General features: G+C 40.3%; 1 protein-coding gene across 4 annotated transcripts in view; it reads right to left on the bottom strand.

Moving 5' to 3' along the window:
- Nucleotides 1–523: 523 nt before the first annotated feature.
- The window catches only part of ppp1r13bb (protein phosphatase 1, regulatory subunit 13Bb), a 44,789-nt gene continuing 25,444 nt past the window's right edge, over nucleotides 524–19,868 (bottom strand). Inside the window, exons 6-19 of one of the 4 annotated variants that reach the window (XM_041805069.1) lie at nucleotides 19,373–19,474; nucleotides 14,704–14,878; nucleotides 14,308–14,507; nucleotides 14,028–14,192; nucleotides 13,167–13,359; nucleotides 12,496–12,624; nucleotides 10,448–10,578; nucleotides 9,830–10,283; nucleotides 6,502–7,280; nucleotides 6,271–6,408; nucleotides 6,040–6,173; nucleotides 5,757–5,923; nucleotides 5,433–5,632; nucleotides 524–2,639 (exon numbers count right to left, since the gene is read on the bottom strand). In XM_041805069.1, the coding sequence (XP_041661003.1) occupies nucleotides 2,598–2,639; nucleotides 5,433–5,632; nucleotides 5,757–5,923; nucleotides 6,040–6,173; nucleotides 6,271–6,408; nucleotides 6,502–7,280; nucleotides 9,830–10,283; nucleotides 10,448–10,578; nucleotides 12,496–12,624; nucleotides 13,167–13,359; nucleotides 14,028–14,192; nucleotides 14,308–14,507; nucleotides 14,704–14,878; nucleotides 19,373–19,474 (3,009 nt within the window). In that variant the 3' untranslated portion in view covers nucleotides 524–2,597. The remainder of the gene's footprint in view (nucleotides 2,640–5,432; nucleotides 5,633–5,756; nucleotides 5,924–6,039; nucleotides 6,174–6,270; nucleotides 6,409–6,501; nucleotides 7,281–9,829; nucleotides 10,284–10,447; nucleotides 10,579–12,495; nucleotides 12,625–13,166; nucleotides 13,360–14,027; nucleotides 14,193–14,307; nucleotides 14,508–14,703; nucleotides 14,879–19,372; nucleotides 19,475–19,868) is intronic. The other 3 variants (XM_041805070.1, XM_041805072.1, XM_041805071.1) reach the window with 3 other exon arrangements.

The raw sequence follows: 19,868 nt of genomic DNA, 5'->3' as shown, positions 1-19,868 counted from the left end.
CCTTACATGCTAGTGTGTGCCTGTGTATTTCCCCTTTATGGTAAAAAAAACCCAACTGTGTTTTATGACAAGGCCCTGCTCCACTGGTGGAAACATTAGGACATGTTTCACTTAGTTTAGAGGTGTCTACAGCACTGGTTCTCATCTGGTCCTGCCCTGGGACCCACCAGTGACTTAAATGACAAATCACAACCCAAATTCTCAACACATCTATCTAATAAAAATGTTTCCATTTGGATGGAACAAAACAAATGAGACAAGACAGAACTGACATATTTTACACCTCAATTATTGCAAATTTTCCAGAGATCTTAAGGAATCGTGGAAAAAGCAGCTTTTCGAATCGCATAAAAAAGATAAATGAGTGGTAATATTGAGAAAACATTAAACGTATCCACAGAGTATGATAAAATGCATGGATGCATGTCAACTAAGGACATCAGAACTTCATAGACTTTTTGCTACCATTTTTTAAGACACATGGTCTTGACGCACTGAAAACAGCTCCACAACCTCCTTCTAATGATGTTAAAACCTTTTATTTACACTCCAGTATTTGAATTATAACACTGTAAGTCATTCTTCATGCCAGAGCCTCTGTTTTATTGTTCACATTTACAGAATTGAATGTGTGAATACAGCGTTTATACAGAAAGCGCACTTGTCCGTACAGCAAACAGACATAATCCATATCTCCTCACTCTATATGTACAAGTTAAGCCATATTAAAGCCTTGGCCACAAGCACACTTGGCATTACTCTCAGTCACTCAAGGTTCAGAGTAAGATAAGGGTCTCTAGATGTTAAATAATGCGACAGATAACACATGTATTAGTGTTTCTGGAAAGGTGTATACCTGATAAAAGGGGCAGAAGAAGAAAGAAAACTGGGCATTATCAGGATTGTCTGGAGCTCATTTAAACATCTGCATTTCAGACTCTCACTTTCTCTTTCAATTAAACATGCCAATGGCTTTCTTTTTAAAGTTTGGACTGTGTTTTTTTGCTTGGTTTAATGCTCAAACAAAAGGGATGTCAAAATACAAATATGATGGCTGGTTTTAACAGTGTGAGCAGCACCATGCCGGTCCTGAGATCAATATTTTTTTGAGTTTCACAGCCAGACAAAAAGAAAACCACAGTTACACGACCAGAAACTACTCTGGGATATAGCAGGGAAAAAGTAAAGGTTATTAAAATATCATTAAATATGTAAAAGATCACTATTTCATTCAGAGATACGGCTTGCATGCCTTCATGTTAACAACTGTAACTCAAAAAAAAAAAAAAAAGCTTGAACAATGACCTCAGAAAAATAATACATCTCTGAAGTGACGTTAATATAAATGCCTTTAAACAAAACACATCATAAAAAAAGAGATTTGTTCAATAATAAAGAAAAAAGACAAACTAACACACCATAAAGAACTGACATCTTTATGTTTTTGTGGACCTGATTTTTTCAGCTACACCACAGTGGAGTCAAAAACAGAACTTTTTTCCAGTGAACACTTCCTGTCATTCCTGTAAGAGATCTTTAACCTTTGAAGTACGCACGTAGCTTTTGAATTTGGCAACTTTTACTTTTTGGTAAAGCAAAAATACTGCTCATTAAACTGGATCTTATGAACTGCAGTACAACAGCTGCTAATTTCTTGGAAAATCTGAATCAGAAATCATTCAAACTATTGACACACTTGTAAAAACGGATTAACTGTCTGTGTTGTCGCTTAAAATGGTAGAAGTTTAAAGATTTTTTTAACTCTTACTCTGGTTGGATTCATTCTGACTAGCCAGTGAAGGTAATACTGAGGACTGAAATGTTTTCCACCTGAAATGATCTATCTAAATCATTTTCCTGCTTCAGAATACCTAAAAAGACTTTTCCTCTGTTCTCAGTGGTTGTTAATCATCTTTGATCGCAGCTCGGTCATTTATCTTCATCCTCAACAGTAGTGCAAGCTCACTGCGAGTGTTAGAATTCAAAGTGTTAAATCTCTTTGGTGGTTAGACTAAAAGCAAAATCAAACATATTTTCTCTGCATTAGTGGACTGTATTGGTGTCATACAAATAAACATGTTATGTCCTGTAACTTTTATAACATATAACCAAGAAAAATCCACATCTTCTCACCTCTGAGATGATTTTATCAGTCGCCTTGAACAAGTGCCAATGAACTCATTAGAAGAATTGCTGAAGAAGTGTGAACACTGAAATACTGAGTCAGGGTTAGCGTTTTATTTTTAGTCATCTGATACAGAGCTCACACTTAAAGGGGGTAAAATAAACTCAGGACGATGACAGAGAGAGAGGTTTTAAGGTGTGTGAGTTCAGGGTGGGGGAAGGGTTTGCAAAGAGATTTTTTCCCATTTGGAGTGCTTGTGTCGTCTTCTGTATGTGCGTGTACATGTGTGGAGATGTTAATATGTGTGTCAGAGTTCAGTGCTTCAGAGAAAAAGGATTGTGTGAGAAGCACAGTGGGCAGGAGAGGGGAGGTTATGGCCGTGGGGAGAAGACCGAGCACCAGGCTCTTTTGTTCTCTGCTCTTTAATTTGTTCCTAGTTCAGCTGTTAGCCAGAGGCTGGAGGAGTGAGACACTACGCCAGGGAGCGCTGGCGAGGCTTGATCCTTGGACACAACTGTAGAGACAAAAAAAAGAAGAAGAGAATTATTTAAGTTGCTTAAACCTGTGCTTCCAGCAGGAAAATCAAGTCAACTCCAGTCCTTGGTTAACATCAGTGACACAATTATCTTCAACATGTTATGCTTTCATTTAGGGCTGAAACTATCAAATAATTATTGTTGTATTAAGGACATTTTTAGAAGTTAGAAGACAACACTGTTATGTTGTTACTATTTTATTGATACATTGTCATGACAATGTATCAATAAAATAGTAACAACACTTTTATGTTGTTACTATTTTATTGATACATTGTCATGACAAGCTTAGTTTTCTCTTTAAGACCCAGCACCAGCAGCTAAATGACCTAATATTGTTTGTTTTTTTTTCAAGGGGCTAACTTCAGCAATGCTAGCACTTCCATCCTCTTTGCAGGTTAATGCCCACCTGCCTGTGCTGAATTTGAAGCCCCCTGGTGGGCCACTGAGGTATAGCAAGTGGGCTGTGAGAGGTCTCAAATACTATTAAAACACAGTCAGAAGATTAAACTTTACATGTCAACCTTTTATCAAATACTCTATCAGATGTGCAGAATCTTTCTCTTTTAAGTAGAACTTCTAAAAATGTTTAAACATCAAATTTAGAACTTTTTAAGACCTGAACTGAGAAAAATTAATACCACCTTTTTGCACAGCAAAAATGAAAGATGTGAGATATTTCAGTACACCGAACCAGGACTGAATTTTTCATTGAATACATCGTTTATGAAATGTCGACTGGTATAGGACAAATATGTTTTTTGGTCATATGCATCATACTTTGATGATTTTTTTCACACATTTAAAGCCTTTATTCTACCAATAAACTGTAAATTGATTCTAATGCCAACATATTTTAAGCAAAGAGCAGGGAAGACCTGTCAAAATGAGGATGTGCTATTTTTAAGCAGGCAACTTTGGTAACCCTGAGTTTTAAAGACTTTTACAAGTGTTTCACAAAAGTACAAGGTTTATTCAACCATAGTGATAATAAGGGGAGTGGGGGGTCTGAGTGTTCTCCCAAGGAATTTTGAGCATTCAACTCTCAATTTCCTGCATTTCTGTGAATATTCATGAAATGAGTTGTGGTGGAAATTCAGTTAGAAATTCAAGGTCATTGAGGGATAATAGAAGATTGTTATTTTCTTTATAAAGTTCACATTCTTGTTAGCATCGTTTTTTCTTTCCTCATGTTCATTTTTAACCAAGTTGCTAAATCACATAAATCACATTAGAAGCCTCTTTAACATAAAAGAAAAAAGACTATCTGAAGCTAACCTCACATAAAGTCCAACATTCAACAGTATAAACTTCAGCTTTCACCAACCTAAGGGGATTATATTGTAATGTTGCCCAAGATTACTGTTGATATTGGTTTTGTTTTATAGTTGATACACTGGAAAAGTTTGAAAACCTTACAAACTCTGGAGGTAGCATGCTAACTCTACCTGTCTCCCTTTCTGCATCAATAACAGGTTTTATTGCATTTCAGATGATTTATCGATGTACTGTGTTTATTCTTTTTTTTCTTAAATAGGCATGGTGACTCATATCACAGTGTGTCAGCTAAACAGGCTAAAATGCAGATTTGTTAACAAGAGAGATTTTCTCCAAAATATAACAAGCCCTGACACTTATCAATTTTTTAGATAAAAATGCGCATTGGTCAGCAGAGAGAAGGAAAGAGATGCAGACATGAGGGCGCTAGCATTAACATGTAGACACAGAACTTTTAATCTTTACTGTACAGCTGTTGCTTCTGCTGTTTTTCGGCTGTTTATCTATGTAGTTGGAGACATTTTTTTCTTTTCTTAAATTATTTTGTTGATATATCTCTTAACACCAAAGGCTTCTCTCACACTGAGGAGTGGGGCTGACACACAGTCTATGAACAGGCAGCACTGCTGTAAAATGCATTAACTGTAACATGGACAAACATACACAAAAATAATTATTACAATTGGAAAGTTTTAGCTAGAAAACGAACATTGGATAAAGACACCTCTTAGTAATTATGCATTCTAAAATGTAAGACCTCTCACAGGTAAAATTAAGACTTTTTAAAGACTTTTATAGCCTTAAATTTCAGGGAGACTTTTCAGGGATCACAGCATTGTGCAAGACTGTATTCTGACACAGGGCTCATTTGGTGAGTTAAGAATTATGAAGGGATGGTGGTTTTCCAATGGAAAGAGAAAAGCACTTTTAATTTTGCTTAGATGTAACATGGAATTGATGGTAATATATCTGGCTGTGATGGTTTGTCTCGGAGTATAGTGATACTGCATAGTAATGAGGTATTTAAACAGATATACAAGTGTTTGTTTTATAAGCATTAAAGTGCTTTCAGGATCCAAATTGGGCTTCAGCATAGTTAAGTTCGGGAAAGACTGCCCTAGTCCATATATCCATACATCAGTGAAGTTTGATGCCGCTTACATACAGCTTTATCTTCACTTTCAAGATTGAAATGTTGCCAAATCACGTCATGCCAATGAGAGGCCATGCAGTTACTGTGTTTGATTATGTCCTTGCAGGAGAGTCAGGGTTAAAGTAGTCAATACTTTTCATTTTTCAATATCATGTGTTTCAAAATGACATGATCTCTGTCTCGCTTCTTTAATAATCAACTGTCTGACCCAGCATTGTGGGCCTGAATCAATAAAAATATTGATCATTAGCTTAACTAATGAGCAATTCTGGTGTAAGAAATAGTGAGGTTTTGCTTTTGCACACTTAAAAAATGTGAGGGACAAGTTAATTGTTGTTACCCCCAGCAGGTTGCGTGGCACATAGCCCTCGTTGTCCTCTAGTCGCCCCCACCACCACTCTGTTTCGCTGTCGTCTTGTCGTCTCAGGATCGTGATGGCGTCCCCTTCACTGAAGGTCAGCTCGTCTGGGTTCTGAGGCGTGTAATCCCACAGAGCATACACAGTGCCTTTGTTCATTACACCTAACTTCTCCTGAACACCTGCACAACAGAGTCCAAAATAGACAATGGATGTAAAAAGTCTCTTCAATAGATCTGGGGCTAATTTTTCAAGTATCACAATCAAGTTTGTGCTAATTAGCTTGACCAATGGATTTATTCTTACCATATAGAAATTGTGAACATTGGATGTAGCCCTCTTCCATTTCTTCGCACTTATCTGCAGCAGTCTCTACATCACTGATGGTGCTGGCAAAGATGGCCGCCCCTGACTCAACCAGTAACTTGCAGAGATGAACACTGTTGCAGGAGGCAGCGCAGTGTAGTGGAGTCCTGTTGAAAGATAAACAAAAACAGGAAAACAGAAAAGTGTAAATGGATGACAGCAGATCTCGTCAAATTATTTAGTGATTTAAACATGGTTGATTCAGAACATCACTGTGACTCACCATCCGTCACTGTCTGCAGCATTGACGTTCACACCAAAGTCCAGCAGGAACTTGACTATGTGGTGGTGCCCCGCACATACTGCATTATGCAGAGGTGTAATGCCCTCATCATTAGGAGTGCTAGGATTCTCCACCTGGATGGGAAGAAAAGGACACAGGTGAAAAGATGAGTGCCTTTTCTTTATGCAAATACAAACAAAATTAAAGCATGAACACACAGTCACTCTGTACCTCATAGATGATCCTCTGGACGAGGTCAAACTCTCCCTCTAAAGAAGCATCCAGAAGGAGGGCCAGAGGGTTGAATTTCACTCTGAAGCCGTGGCCAGTACGTTCTGAGTTTGGTTTCTTCAAATTTGTGCGTTTCTCCTGAAAAAAAAAGTTTAAAGCATGAGTTGTACCTAACAAAAACAAACTCTTTGATTGCATCCATTAGTGTGTGCATATTTGTGGGCGTCTCACCAGGTGCTGTGAGGCCGACGTGCCACTCTCCTCTGGCGTTGTAACCTCTGGCACAGGGCTAGGCAGCAGCGCCTCAGAGCTCCCCATGTTGTTGTTGTTGTCATCCTCTGGTGCCTCTGCATCATCAGCATCCTCCAATCCCTCCTGCGGCGAGGGTGGCGGCTCGTTATCGTTAGCGTCAGTAGATGGCGCATCAGAGCCGAGCTCCTCCTCCCCTGGTGGTGGGGGTAGCTGTGTCTCAGACGGGAGGTTGCCATTGTCTGTATCAGCCACAGAGTCTCCGCCCACATAACCAGGAGGATGGCTTGGCTGATAAAATGGCGTTCCGTTACCTGCACCATTACCACCTCCTGATCCACTGACTCCATTTCCTTCTATGCCTCCAGCGAGAGTGTTGAATCTCTGGTAGAGAAGTTTCTGGATGTTGGGTCCACTGGGCCCCTCTGGCTCGGTGATGGAGCTGCGCTTCTTAAGTGGTCTGGGAGCATTAGCCAGTTTTTTGCGGAGCACCTCAAGGTCCGCGTCACTTTGGTAGCGCAGTGGGGAGTGTACCATAGGCGTAAGCTTGGTAGGGCTGAGCGGTCGTGGAATATTCTCCACACTGGGAGGAGGAGCTAAGGGCTCCGAGTGTTGGAAGAACTCGTGATCATCAAACTCTCCGTCCAAAGTGTCCTCACCACCAGGATGGCCTTGAAGTAGTGGGAAGGCGCCTCCCGTCTGGGCAAAAGGCAGGGGGGAGGGGGGAGTGGAGCTTGAGGGGAGCACTGGCTTCCCATATACTAGAGACAAAAAGAAAGATCAATATTAGAGGACATTGACATTGTTGTTTTTAATAGGTTGTGTGCGATGATGATGATGATCGCGAATGTCTATGTGGAGAGAAGAGATCTGAAAAGAGATTAAGGATTGGAAAACCAAGATCTTTTGAATATTTAGTAAGGGATCTGTTAAATGATAATGTCTGAAGTTCTTGGAAAGTAAACAATGTACTAAATGTCCCAGTGACAACTTAAAAATCTGGGAGTGGATATAGAACAATATCAAGTTCTATTAAGCCTTTAAATTTAAAATCCCTGTAAAAAGACAATGGGAAAGAAAAGGAAGAACGTTTGTACTGTGTTCCAAATTATTATGCAACTTGGATTTTAGTGTCATAAACATTAAATTCTTTGTTTCTCAATTAAACTCATGGATGGTATTGTGTCCTATTAAAGGAAAAATACTGAAGAAGGACTTTCCACACTATTAAGCAGGCCACAGGTTTCAGGCAATATGGGAAAGAAAAAGGAGTTCTCTACTGCAAAAAAGTGTCAGATAGTGAAATGCCTTGGACAAGGTATGAAAACATTAGATGTTTCACTTAAACAATATCATCGTACTAGGAAGAAATTTGTGGCTGATTTAAACTCAGACAGGTTTGTGCAGATAAAGGCAAAATGAGGAAGGTTTCTGCCAGATAAATTCAACGGATTAAGAGAGCAGATGCTAAAACGCCATTACAAAGCAGCAAACAGGTATTTGAAGCTGCTGGTGCCTCTGGAGTCCCACGAACCTCAAGGTGTAGGATCCTCCAGAGGCTTGCAGTCGTGCATAAACCTACTATTCAGCCACCCATAACCAATGCTCACAACAAGCAGAAACGGTTGCAGGGGGCCTAGAAATACATGAAGACTCATTTTCAAACAGTCTTTGTTTACTGATGAGTGCCATGCAACCCTGGATGGTCGAGATGGATGGAGTGGTGGATGGTTGGTGGATGGCCACAATGTCCCAACAAGGCTGCAACGTCAGCAAGGAGGTGGCAGAGTCAAGTTTTGGGCCAGAATCATGGGGAGAGAGCTGGTAGGCCCCTTAGGGTCCCTGAAGGTGTGAAAATGACCTCGGCAAAGTATATGGAGTTTCTGACAGACCACTTTCTTCCATGGTACAAAAAGAAGAACTGTGTCTTTCCCTAGCAAAGTTATGTCCATGCGGGGAGCAGGTGGCCTAGTGGTTAGAGGCGCTCCCCATGTACGCGGGCGGCCCGGGTTCAAATCCAGCCTGAGGCCCTTTACCGCATGTCTCTCCCCCACTCCTGACCCTGTTTCCGCTGTCCTCCTCTGTTTAATGGAGGCACAAAAATAAATCTTAAAAAAGAAAAAAAAAAAATTATGTCCACACATGACAATGCTCCATCTCATGATGCAAAGAATACCTCTGTGTCATTGGCTGCTATGGGCATAAAAGGAGAGAAACTCATGGTGTGGCCCCTGACCTCAACCCAATTGAGAACCTTTGGAGCATCCTCAAGCTACAGATCTATGAGGGTGGGAGGCAGTTCACATCAAAACTGCAGCTCTGGGAGGTTACTCTGACATCTCCCAAGAAATTCCAAAAACTCACAAGTTCAATGGATGCAAGAATTGTGAAGGTGATATCAAAGAAGGGCTCCTATGTTAACATGGAACTTGGCCTGTTAAGATGTTTTTGATTGAAATGACCATTTTCAGTTCTTTACAACCTATAAAATGTTTTGAAACTCTGTTGAGCATTATAATTAGTTATAGTTCTCATTATCATTTCATAGTTATCATTGGGAGGTTTGTTCAATAAAACTTGAATTATGCTCTACCGGTTGATGACATAAAAATTATACTGTCACTTGCATTAACTATTTAGGAAAATCAGAGAAAAATATTATTTGCATAATAATTTGGAACGTGGTGTATAACTGAAGATAAATGGGTAAACATTTGTAAACCCCAGTTCCCCTAGCATCATAAGATTTTTCATTACTCCAGCTAAGAAGAGACATCAATGTGTTGGATTAAACTGTTGGAGGTTATGTGGTTCAAACCGACTATTTCCACTCACTACGGGACTACCCAAAACATGCATTTTATTGGCATGAAGTCCTGAGTCCATTATATATCCAGACAATTCAGTACATTTGGTTGCTAAAGCATTAAATAATAAATAAATCGCAGACAAATATCTAATGAGGCAAGAAAGCCCTGACCAGGAAATTATGAAAACAAGCTGCTCTTACAAAAGAAGACTAGTTAAAAACATTCATGATATTTACATTATGGAGGGATTAACATTTTCGGTAAAGCATCATTGTATCATCAAAATGAGTCGGATACATTTGCTTACAGAGGCCAGACTTGCTCTGATTACTCTAGTTTTTTTGCCATTTATACTAGACTACTAAAGAGTATAAAGAGTTCAAAATATACAGTATGACTTAAATAATTTAAGACATAAAAGGATACCCAGCATATTTCCTACATTTGGTGTTTTAAATAAAGCTCAAGAAAGTTGTCCCTTTCTTCAAAGCAGCTCTTACCTGCTTTTGGAGCAGACTTGAGTGGCTGGCCCTTTGGCGCTGCCTGCTGGAGATACATGTGATAGATGGAGCTGGAGTTCATTGTAGGTGGGCCCTTTCGAGGCGACTGAGGCCGCGACCCTCTGTCTGGGATGAAGGGGCGCACTGCCACAGCTGGTGGGGGATCCAGTCGCTCACTCAGTCCAGGAGGGAACAGAGGTGCATTGGGCTGGAAGGTAGGGCTAGGTGGTACGGAGATCCGCTGCTGGATCTGCTGAGAGGACGAGCCCGTTGAAGGGGGGATTCGAGGCCAAGCAGGAGCTGGAGGGTTCGGGAGGGGACGAGGGAGAGGTGGTGCATCCTTGCGACGCTCCAAGGAGCTGGCCGAGTTTGCAGAGGTGAGGTGAGAGCCGTAGGGAGGCGGCTGGGGCTTGGATATGGCAGGAGAGGACACAACCATTTTGGAGTCTAGCACCTGTAGAGAAGCAGGAAACCACACACAAATATCCACCATTACATCAGAACATTTGAAAAAAAAAAATGACACAACCTCCTGCACTTTACAGCCAGGTTAATCTAGACAGAAACAATCGAACATCTTTTATATCATCAAGAGGTATAACGAGAGAGAGAACCAACCTTATCTGCACTTGGTGCAACAGGGGAGCCTGAGGGCGGGCTTTTGCCCTGTGAATCGGACCCTGAGTCTCGTCTCTCAGGAGGCTTTAAAGATGTGCTGGTCTTTCCTAGAGTAGGCCAGCCAATATCAGCTGGAGTACAAACATGACAAAGTCAAAGGATGCAAAGGAGTAAAAGAGCCAATGATGGAGGTGGTATGAGATACAAAAGCCTACTTGACAACTTAAGGGAGAAACAGAGCATGTCCACCAGAGCTAGGTCTAAATGGTAACACTATTTTATCATATTTGAACTGTGCCGCTGTGTGATTTACCACGAAGACTAGTGCTGCAGATTTAAGAGCATGATTATGTGTGACTTCACACACACGCACAGTGTATGGATGTACCATTTTGACCTGGAATTGGTAATAAAAGGAAGGTTCAGGATTTTGCAGTACTGTCCTATTAATCAGACAAAATGTAAACGCCGTACATCGCTTCATCATGTCTGATGGCTTTTTTCAATGACAATCCTCCTCCTGTTAAAATTATAAGCAAACTTTTAATTCTTTATGAGGTCACATTGAAAATAAATACACACTGGCACATCGGGCAGTTTCTAAGAGTGTATTTACAAACACCTCTAGTCTTTGTTGCTGTCTTTTCAGGAGGCACTCTCTCAACAGGGAGCAAAAACTTTGGCTCATCTTAACATTTCGTCATTTTTTGCAAAAACAATTTACAAGGTAGTAGTGGTCACCAAATCACATTAGACTGTGGTGGAGTGTTTGAAGAGGGGCTTTGATCAATAGGACAAAAATCCTGAGCCTTCACTACACAGCAGTGATGACAATGAATGTTTCTGCATTAGTATTCTGCTAATGTACTTTAATTTATTCATGAAATGTTTCAATTTAGTAGCATTAGGTAAATAAACTTAAATGCAATTTAGTTAAGAAGCAAGGACTACAACTAATATCAGAATTATTTGTCCTATGTTGGTAAGGGTAGGGAAGTAAAAGTGCAGGGTAGAAATGCATCTTTAGACAGCAAGCAGAGGGTGAATAGAACAGAAAGAGGATACAAAGGGACAACACAACAAAACAACAGCAATATTTGTGGTAGAATTTTACAGGAGTTATTCATAACGATATATCTACATGTGGTGATCAACTTGTTATAGAACCAAAATGTCTTAAAAGCCAATAAAAGATCTCAGATGTCTAGAAATACAGCCTCAAATAGCTGATATACAAAAAATTACATCCAAAGGTGACTTTCTTAAAAGAAAATTAGCATTAATAGAATTGATTTAAGCCATTACAAGATTGTTCTAAATTACTTGTGAGTCTGAAAGGAAAAGCTGTTGCAAGGATCTCTCCAGATGATCCTGTGATATTTTTTCATGTACAAGGTTATTTCTTCATGTATTTTTAGTGCCTGATTTTCAAACAAACTCAAAGCTTGCTTTGTTGTGAGAATATGGTGTGAAGGGTAAAGTAAGACAGGCTTGAAATGTTATGAAATTAGAACAAAGCCAAAATATTTTGGACTTCTCGTGTAATATACATGAGGCGCTTGACTCATTGAACCTTCTCAATGCACACAGGGATCAGCAGTGCTTTAAGATACAATAAGAGGTTTTAAATTTCTGCAGATGGCAGCAAAGTGCTTCAAGATGGCACCCAGAGTACTCTGACGTCATTAGCCAATCCACAGAGGAAATGCTTGAAATAAAATGTCAATACACTTTCTCTCCAGCTCAGAAAAAGAGAAGCGTTTAATGATGCCAAATCAGTCAAGATTTGCAGTAGTTAGTTACTAGAAAGAGATGCTCATCTTTTACTCAGATATCTTAGCTGTAAATCAAAGCTCTAATTTGTCTGCTGGAAAGAAATCAATCCCATTACGTTTAGGAGCAGCATAGGGTGGTTAAAGTGAGATTGGGCAGATCATAATCAAGGTCATTTAAAGGATAAGTGTTGCATGCTGAGGATCCTGTGCTCAGAAGGATAGAGAAGGTCCAGGAAGTGCCCCCCCTGTGCTAATGCAGCACTGTGCACTCACGGGACGTGCCGTCAGAGCCAGTGGAGGCTCCGGTGCCCGGGTGTGATTCTGGAAGGGACGGGGGTACCGGGTCCACAACGATGTCTAAATCAGACACCTTCCAAGGGCCGGGAGGCTTTCGCACACCGTCTGCCCCCGGAAAGAGTAGCCCCCACCCCACCCGTACACCCACACCCAGTGAAAACAGAGACATAACAAAGAAAAGGACAGCAAAGACACATGATAGAGAAGGAAATAAAAAAGAAATCACAGGAAACACGACACAGGAAAAGAGGAAGGTTAGAAAGGAAGGAAGGAAATACCCAAGAATTCAAGTCAAGGTGGAGAATAAATGGAGAAGTAAGGTAGGAAGGAAACAGAGTAACAGTTTTGGCCCAAGGGGGAATTCAGTTGAAAGATTTTCATGCAAGATGTGTTAAATGTGTAGTGGTGTGAGACTAATGCTGGAGGTACTATTAGATATCCAGGCTACTCTATAATTGAAACTTTCTTTTCTGTTTTTACTTTTACTCGGCATGTTTCTCATTTTAAAGAGGACTTAAAAAGTCAATAAATACACTTAATCTGCTACAAAAATTTAGCCTTAAGATTATGTTTCACCTGGTGTGTAATGATTCATGTTTCTGTAAGAAAAAGCACTGAAAATGTCATTTCTTTGGGGTTCAACAAACCTGACTTAATGCGGCCATGGTTGGCTTGGTTATTGACGCCCAGAGTTTGAGGTTTCAGTGGATCAGGTGGCAGGGTGTACCCTCCCTCCTGTCGGCCCCCCACTGGGACTTGGATATATGGCCCAACAGCAGCAACACGGCCTAGAGTGCCAGGAGCCGGCTGGGGAGACGGAGGCCCATTGGCTCTGTTCAGCTGTAAGAGGAGAAAAGTTTCCACTGTTAAATGCAGTAACAAGGAGCTGAACCTAAGGGTGGACTGGACTCAATGTCTTGTGAAACTTACACAGCAAGTTTTTAAACTAAAATAGATACTTTCTTCAGACACACCTCCTTCATTCCTCCCTGATGAACAGCATCAATTCTAAAAGATGATATTGTTTAGTTTTCTTTTGTCTTTTTGGGCTAAAGAAAGTCTTGGTCTGTTGGTTCTCCTTCAGTTGTGCGCTCAAGGTGATTCTGTTATTATGCCTCTGAACACTCTGAGTGGGTGGCTGTCTCTCTTCTCTCACATGGTGGTAGGGCTAACAGAGACAGAGATGTTCACATGAAAAGAACATGTATGAAACATATTTGAGCCCCTGAAGGAAGCATGGTCTCTTCAGTGTGAACACAGAGCTGAGGACAACAAACCCAGAAGGAGTTGTCTTTACTCTTTTTAGGAAGTCATTACTTCATTACTACAGATTAATATTCAAAATGCCATAAATTAAACCTTTAAAAGATAACTGGCAAAAACATTTTATTTTGCAGTGAACATCTGTTGTGCCTGGACTGAAGCAGCCTTAAGACCGAAGACTTTAGTCTGATGCATTTTAGAAAAGAGTCATAAAGAGGAGATGTGTTAAGCGCTCTTAGTCTTACAGGAAGGTTCTCTTTTTGACGTGCCTCAGCTTTTTTCTTGTAGAGGCGTTCCCGCAGCTCACTGATGCGCTTGTCCATCAGCGTCACCTCCATGTTTCGCTTGTTGAGAAGCTCCTTCTGCTGCTGCAGCTTGCTGTTCTGCTCTTGGTTTAGCTTGTTCCGAATCTGTGGATGATAAGCGCAGAATGAGTCACATGTATAAATCACAACACGGCAAGAAACTACCATTACTGTGGACTAAAAGAGCATTCACTAGATGTGACACAGATTTCTGTAGTACCTGCAGCTCCTGGTAGAGTTTACGAAGCTCTAGGGCTGCAGCGCCGGTAACTTGGCCACCCAGGTTGGTCTGAATGCCGTTGAGCTTCCCTCTCCGCAGATCCTCCAGCTGCAAGCTGAGCTGCTCCACCCTCAGCACTGCAGCCTGTAGCTCAGCCTGCTTCTCTTGGAACAAGCTGCTAACTTGCTCGATCTCTGCCGCTGGATGTAGGAAATGATGAAATCACATCAGCTCATTCATTATCTACATGCAGGGGACGTCTTTAAAAGCACAAATGTGCCACATGAAAAATTTACTCCATCTTGGTTCTTGATTTCCCCCTGATCTTAAAGTGTGACGAGTCATTTTGTCCTATCATTAGAATTTGATTTATTTAAGTTAATAATCTATACATACACAGGTTGCCATTGATGACCTTGCTGTAGTCCACCTGGCCTCTCATTGCCCGAATCTTCTTGAGCTTTGTCTCCTGGCTCTCCACACGCTCCTTCAGCCTCTGCAGCTTCTCGCTCTCTGAGACGGTTTGCTGCTGACGCCGCTCTTGCTGCTTCAGGTAACGTAAACGTTGCTCCTGCAGAAACAGGCACAGTGACATGACATAATCCAAATAAAAAGCCTGTGATATTTTGCAATAATCTTTTGTAATAACACTTGCAGAAATCTAAAAGCAGCAAAGCAAGTCCCCAAAGATTACAATCTATCTCAGCGGCAAACATCCCTGAAAACTGGGTTAAATCCTTATACTGTATGCACTTAATGAAATGATGCACGGTGTCAAGACTGTCTGAAGGCTGAGGAAAGGGTCAGATGACTCCATCTCTCCATCCAACTGAGAACTGCTCCAGTTAAGGTCCTAAAATAGGAAACGACAGGCCCAGGTTTCCAAATGACTGCAGGGCTTTCAGAGGGCCTACTTTTTTTCAGACACCACTAAAAAACGCCAATAAATAGTGATTTTATCTGCGGGTCTATACTAGGCTTCATCCTGCATGACTGATCAACGCACCACAAGCACAGCGGTCAGACTTAGTTACTGTCCTGAAAAGCCACAGAGACTGATGAGGCAGAGCAGTTGTGTAGAGGTTTGCCTTTTAGCTCTGAACTCAATGATACTTGTTATGAGCCAGTCTGACATAGGTTATATCCTTGGTGTTTGAAAATCATGAATAAATTACAAGCTTGAGTAACACTGCAATGTCCGTGCCTGGGTTTCTCTAAAGATTTAACCATAAATTCTGGCACACTGGACGATACAAGCCTTGTGACTCACGCTGCTTCCAATTTTTAGTTACGTAACTGTTTGCCCCTTTTTGTTTCATGATGGGACTTTTTTGATCAAAGCAGCACAGCAGTAGTCAACAGAAATGAAGCAGGCTGTGTCCTGCTGAGGCCAGGCACAAATAATCAATCTCTGCCTGTGGGATCAGACTGCATGACACAATATCAGGCTTATCTCTACCTTTCTGATCTATTTCATGCTATGCACATCCACAACAGTACCTTCACAAAGTTCTGCTGTCGTTACATTGTTGTATTTATACATTGCAAGTGCGATCCACATTGACTTATGGCATTGCAGATGTGTCATCAATGGGGCTGTAAAGGTTCACAGAAGTCAAAAAAGTCATATTCAAAAAGTGCATCTAGGTTTCGCTAGTTCATTTTGAAACAAAAGTAGTCCAAATCACAGCCTCTTCCATTCAGTGTTGTTTAGAACTACATGTGTGTAGTATGTACTGTACTAAACATTAAAAAGCAAAGAAAAACAAAGCAATGAAAATTAAAAGCAACTAAGAAATGAGTAACATTTCCTGGTTTGAAAATATAAAATAAGTACAATGTAAAACAAAAGTCTAAATAAATGCACGCCTTCTTGGGCAATGCATGGTATTAAAGATTTATGAAGAGTGCCGTGAGAGGCCCACCCATCTATTGTTAGTGAACAGCAGGTGCAATGGTTATTTGTGCTCTGTCACAGCTTGTGTATGCCAGTAAAGGGCAGGGACCACAACTCGGCTTATTAGCACTAAGGACAGGACATTGTAACAAGGCTTGAGCACTTTTAATGACACTGGGGTTCAATACTTCTCCATATGCTTTAAAATTATACATAAACAGAGGTTTGTAATATTACAGCCGGGAAGCATTGAGGAGATGAATAAGAAACTCAGCCATGCCTCCTTTATACCTTTTTTTACTCCTTTTCTCCTTGTTCTCCTCTGTTGTGTCTGCTTTTTCTTCATTTGTTATCAAACAGTTACAAGCATTACTGCCACCAGGATTTGGGTGTGGATACAGCAATGTGTGACGGCCTCTCTATTCATTTGTATTGCTGTATGACTGCATGCACCGAACCATGACAGTTTGGGACAAATACAAATACCGCTACAGCCCTTGTAATCAAACTGTGGGAGCCTCATGCACACTCTCGCTCAGACATGCACACACATACAAAGCCTTGCTGGCTGTGACATTATACACTGCCACTATTAACCACACAGTTACATCACTTTTTCAACCTCCTCTGTCAGATCAGGGAGGACTTTAACCCCAGGATTCAGCTTGTGTGTCTCACATTGAAGGAAGGTGTAACAGGGATGGAAAAATTTGCTTAAACTGGCATTAGGTACTTCCCATGTGATTGGTCTAGCCAGCATGTAGTCTTGGGGTGCACTGGACAAATTGCTGATCATCAGTATTGGTCCAAACTTAACCTATTGACAGATACCAGCCTACAGTGCGCTCAGAAAGTATTCAGTTTCCCTGCACCTTTTTCAATTCTGTTACGTTGCAGTCTGATGCTACAGTTGACAAAAAATATTCTCATTGATTTACACTCAGTACCACATCATGACAGCTTGGATTTTATTTGGAGTTTGTTGCAAACTCCAAGTAGGCTTTCACATATTTTGCTTTGAGGAGAGACTTCCATCTAGTAGGGCTGGGCAATTAACCACTAAGTAGATTAAATCACAATATGATTTGCTGCAATTTTCAAATCGCAGAAGTTGCATTATTTCTTTAACTTGAAATGTGTCCAAATACCAGTTTAATATTTCAAACTTTTTGCAGCGGTGAAACAAAAGTCATATCCTCAGCTGCGATCAGCTGATAGCCAGTCTCACCTCCTCCACCCCAGCCACCTCCTTTATAGCTTGAAGCTTGTTGCACCCCCATTTTCAGATTCATGCTACTATGGATTAATTGATTCTGAAATATTTTTATTGTTTTCAATACACATGGTCTTATTTATGGAATTATTTATTTGCTTGAATTTGTTGCAAAAAATACACAAGATTAACCCAAGAACAATTGTATGTTAAATCGCAATTGCAATATTTGGGGGAAAAAAAATCGCAATTAGATTATTTTTGCACATCGTTCAGCCCCACCATCTAGCCACTTTTCCATAAAGCCCAGATCAGTGGTGGGCTGCAGTGATGGCTATCCTTCTGGAACTTTGTCCCATCTCCACACAGGATCTCACAGAGACCATCAGGTTCTTGGTCACCTCTCTTACTAGGGCTCGTCTTCCCCAATTGCCCAGTTTGACCAGTTGACTAGCTCTTTGAAGAGTTCTAGTTGTGCCACACTTCTTCTATTTGAGACTCATGGAGGCCACTGCACTTTTGGGAACCTTGACTCCAGCAGATTTTTTGAAAGCCTTCCCTGGATCTGTGCCTGGCAACAATCCTGTCTCTGAGCTCTGCAGGAAGATCCTTTGACCCCATGGCCTGGTTTGTGCTCTGATATTCACTATCAGCTGTGAGGTCTTCTATAAGTGTTTGCCTTTCCAAATCATGCCCAATCAATTGAATTTACCACAGGTGGACTCCAATCAAGGTGTAGAAACATCTCAGCAATGATCCGGAGAAATGGGAGGAACCTGAGCTAAATTTTAACTGTTTTTGCAAAGGATCTGAATACTTATGTAAATATGATAGTTCAGTTTTTTAAATCTAATTAAGTTGCAAAAATTTCTAAAATTATGTTACCACTTTGCCATGATGGGGTACTGAGTGTCGATTAATGAGAATAAAAATGATTGTTTTCTAATGTAGCATCAGGCTGCAACATCACCAAATTGAAAAAGTAAAGGGGGTGTAAATAGATTTTAAATGCACTATATCTGCAAATAATGTGGTGTTTGCAGAATGTTGATACATAAATTTTGCCCCATGTTAGTAATTTGAGGTTGCCCCTATTATTCACAGATACAACAGTATCTGTGAATAATAGGGGCATTAATCAATTGCAGTAGTAGATGTTCGTTCTGATGCATCAATTTAATGCCAGTATTTACACATCTTACAGCTGACTCAGAGAAGAGATTTATTATTGGATACAAAAGGTGACTTGCTGAACAAACTCTGATCTGTTTCCATGGTAAAACATGAGTAAATGTTGGCATTGTGTGAGTGTTGTACCAAAAGGAGTTAGAAAAAAAAAAAACATCAGCATCTGCCCTGATTTTAACAACTGATCTATCTTTACTTTAAGCCTACATTGAGGATTTTCATAAACACTCAAAAATGGATAAAAACACAAGAGCTTAGCAATATCTCTATTTATGTCTGTAGTTGGTCATTATTTCTAGTTTATTGTTTTTTTTCTCTAAAGGTTGATGCATTTGATTTAAATGTAATCAATCAGTTATAATGTTTTTAAAAAGAAGGTTTTTGTAGAAAATACTTAAATTTGTTTATGTTGAGTTTGGGATTATAAAACTGCTAAAGGAGTTTCTGAAACAGTTTTTTAAGGATGTTATTTTGTGTGAAAAAAGGGTCAAATAAGGGTTACTATTTGAATAATACAATTTTATTTTTTTTCACTTTTTTTTTTGTTGTTTTTTTTTTTAATCCTTCACCCAGACAGCACAGACAGGGGAATCAATACAACCAAAAAGGAAATCAGTTGTTGGCTAAATTGCTTTCTTTAACATCCAAATCAGCATCATCACTCTGATTATCTACACATCTCTAATGTGCTCAGCCATACTGAATAAAAGAGTCCTATCATACCTGAGGTAATGACTCAACTTTAGAGAATAAAGATAAATTGCTACCTTTGCAACGAGCATCTGCTGCTGAGCCTCAATTTGCTGCTGCTGCCGGGTCGCCATCTCCTGCAGCTCTGACAGCGTGAGCTCCACACGCTGATTCCCCACCTACACACACAAATATGCACAAGAGCTGGTCAACTCACTGAAATTAAAGCAGCATTCTTGATGTTGACACCCACTTAAATTACCAAGGTTGATAATGCCTGAGAGTCTAAAGATTGAAAAGTGTATAGGGTGCTCAGGAATTCTCTACTTATTAAAAACTACTTTTAGAAAAACATAAACTAGGAGATATGGTCTTCTTGAACTCCAAATTGTGGGATTCAAACCAGGTCATGGCCCAGCATTTATTTTCCACCCTGTGAGAGCTTCTTTAGCATGATGACACACTTGCAAGGATACATGACTCTTCCTCCAGCCAAAACAGAAAAATTAGGCAGAGGCTGAGGTAAGTAGTTAAATTAGTTTCAGTCATAAATAAAACATGTAAATGGTAGTT

Source organism: Cheilinus undulatus, linkage group 14, assembly GCF_018320785.1.
Source record: "Cheilinus undulatus linkage group 14, ASM1832078v1, whole genome shotgun sequence".
NCBI classification, from domain to species: Eukaryota; Metazoa; Chordata; class Actinopteri; order Labriformes; family Labridae; genus Cheilinus; species Cheilinus undulatus.
The sequence above is the reverse complement of the archived record's forward strand: the minus strand, read 5'-3'. Positions and strand labels throughout refer to the sequence as shown.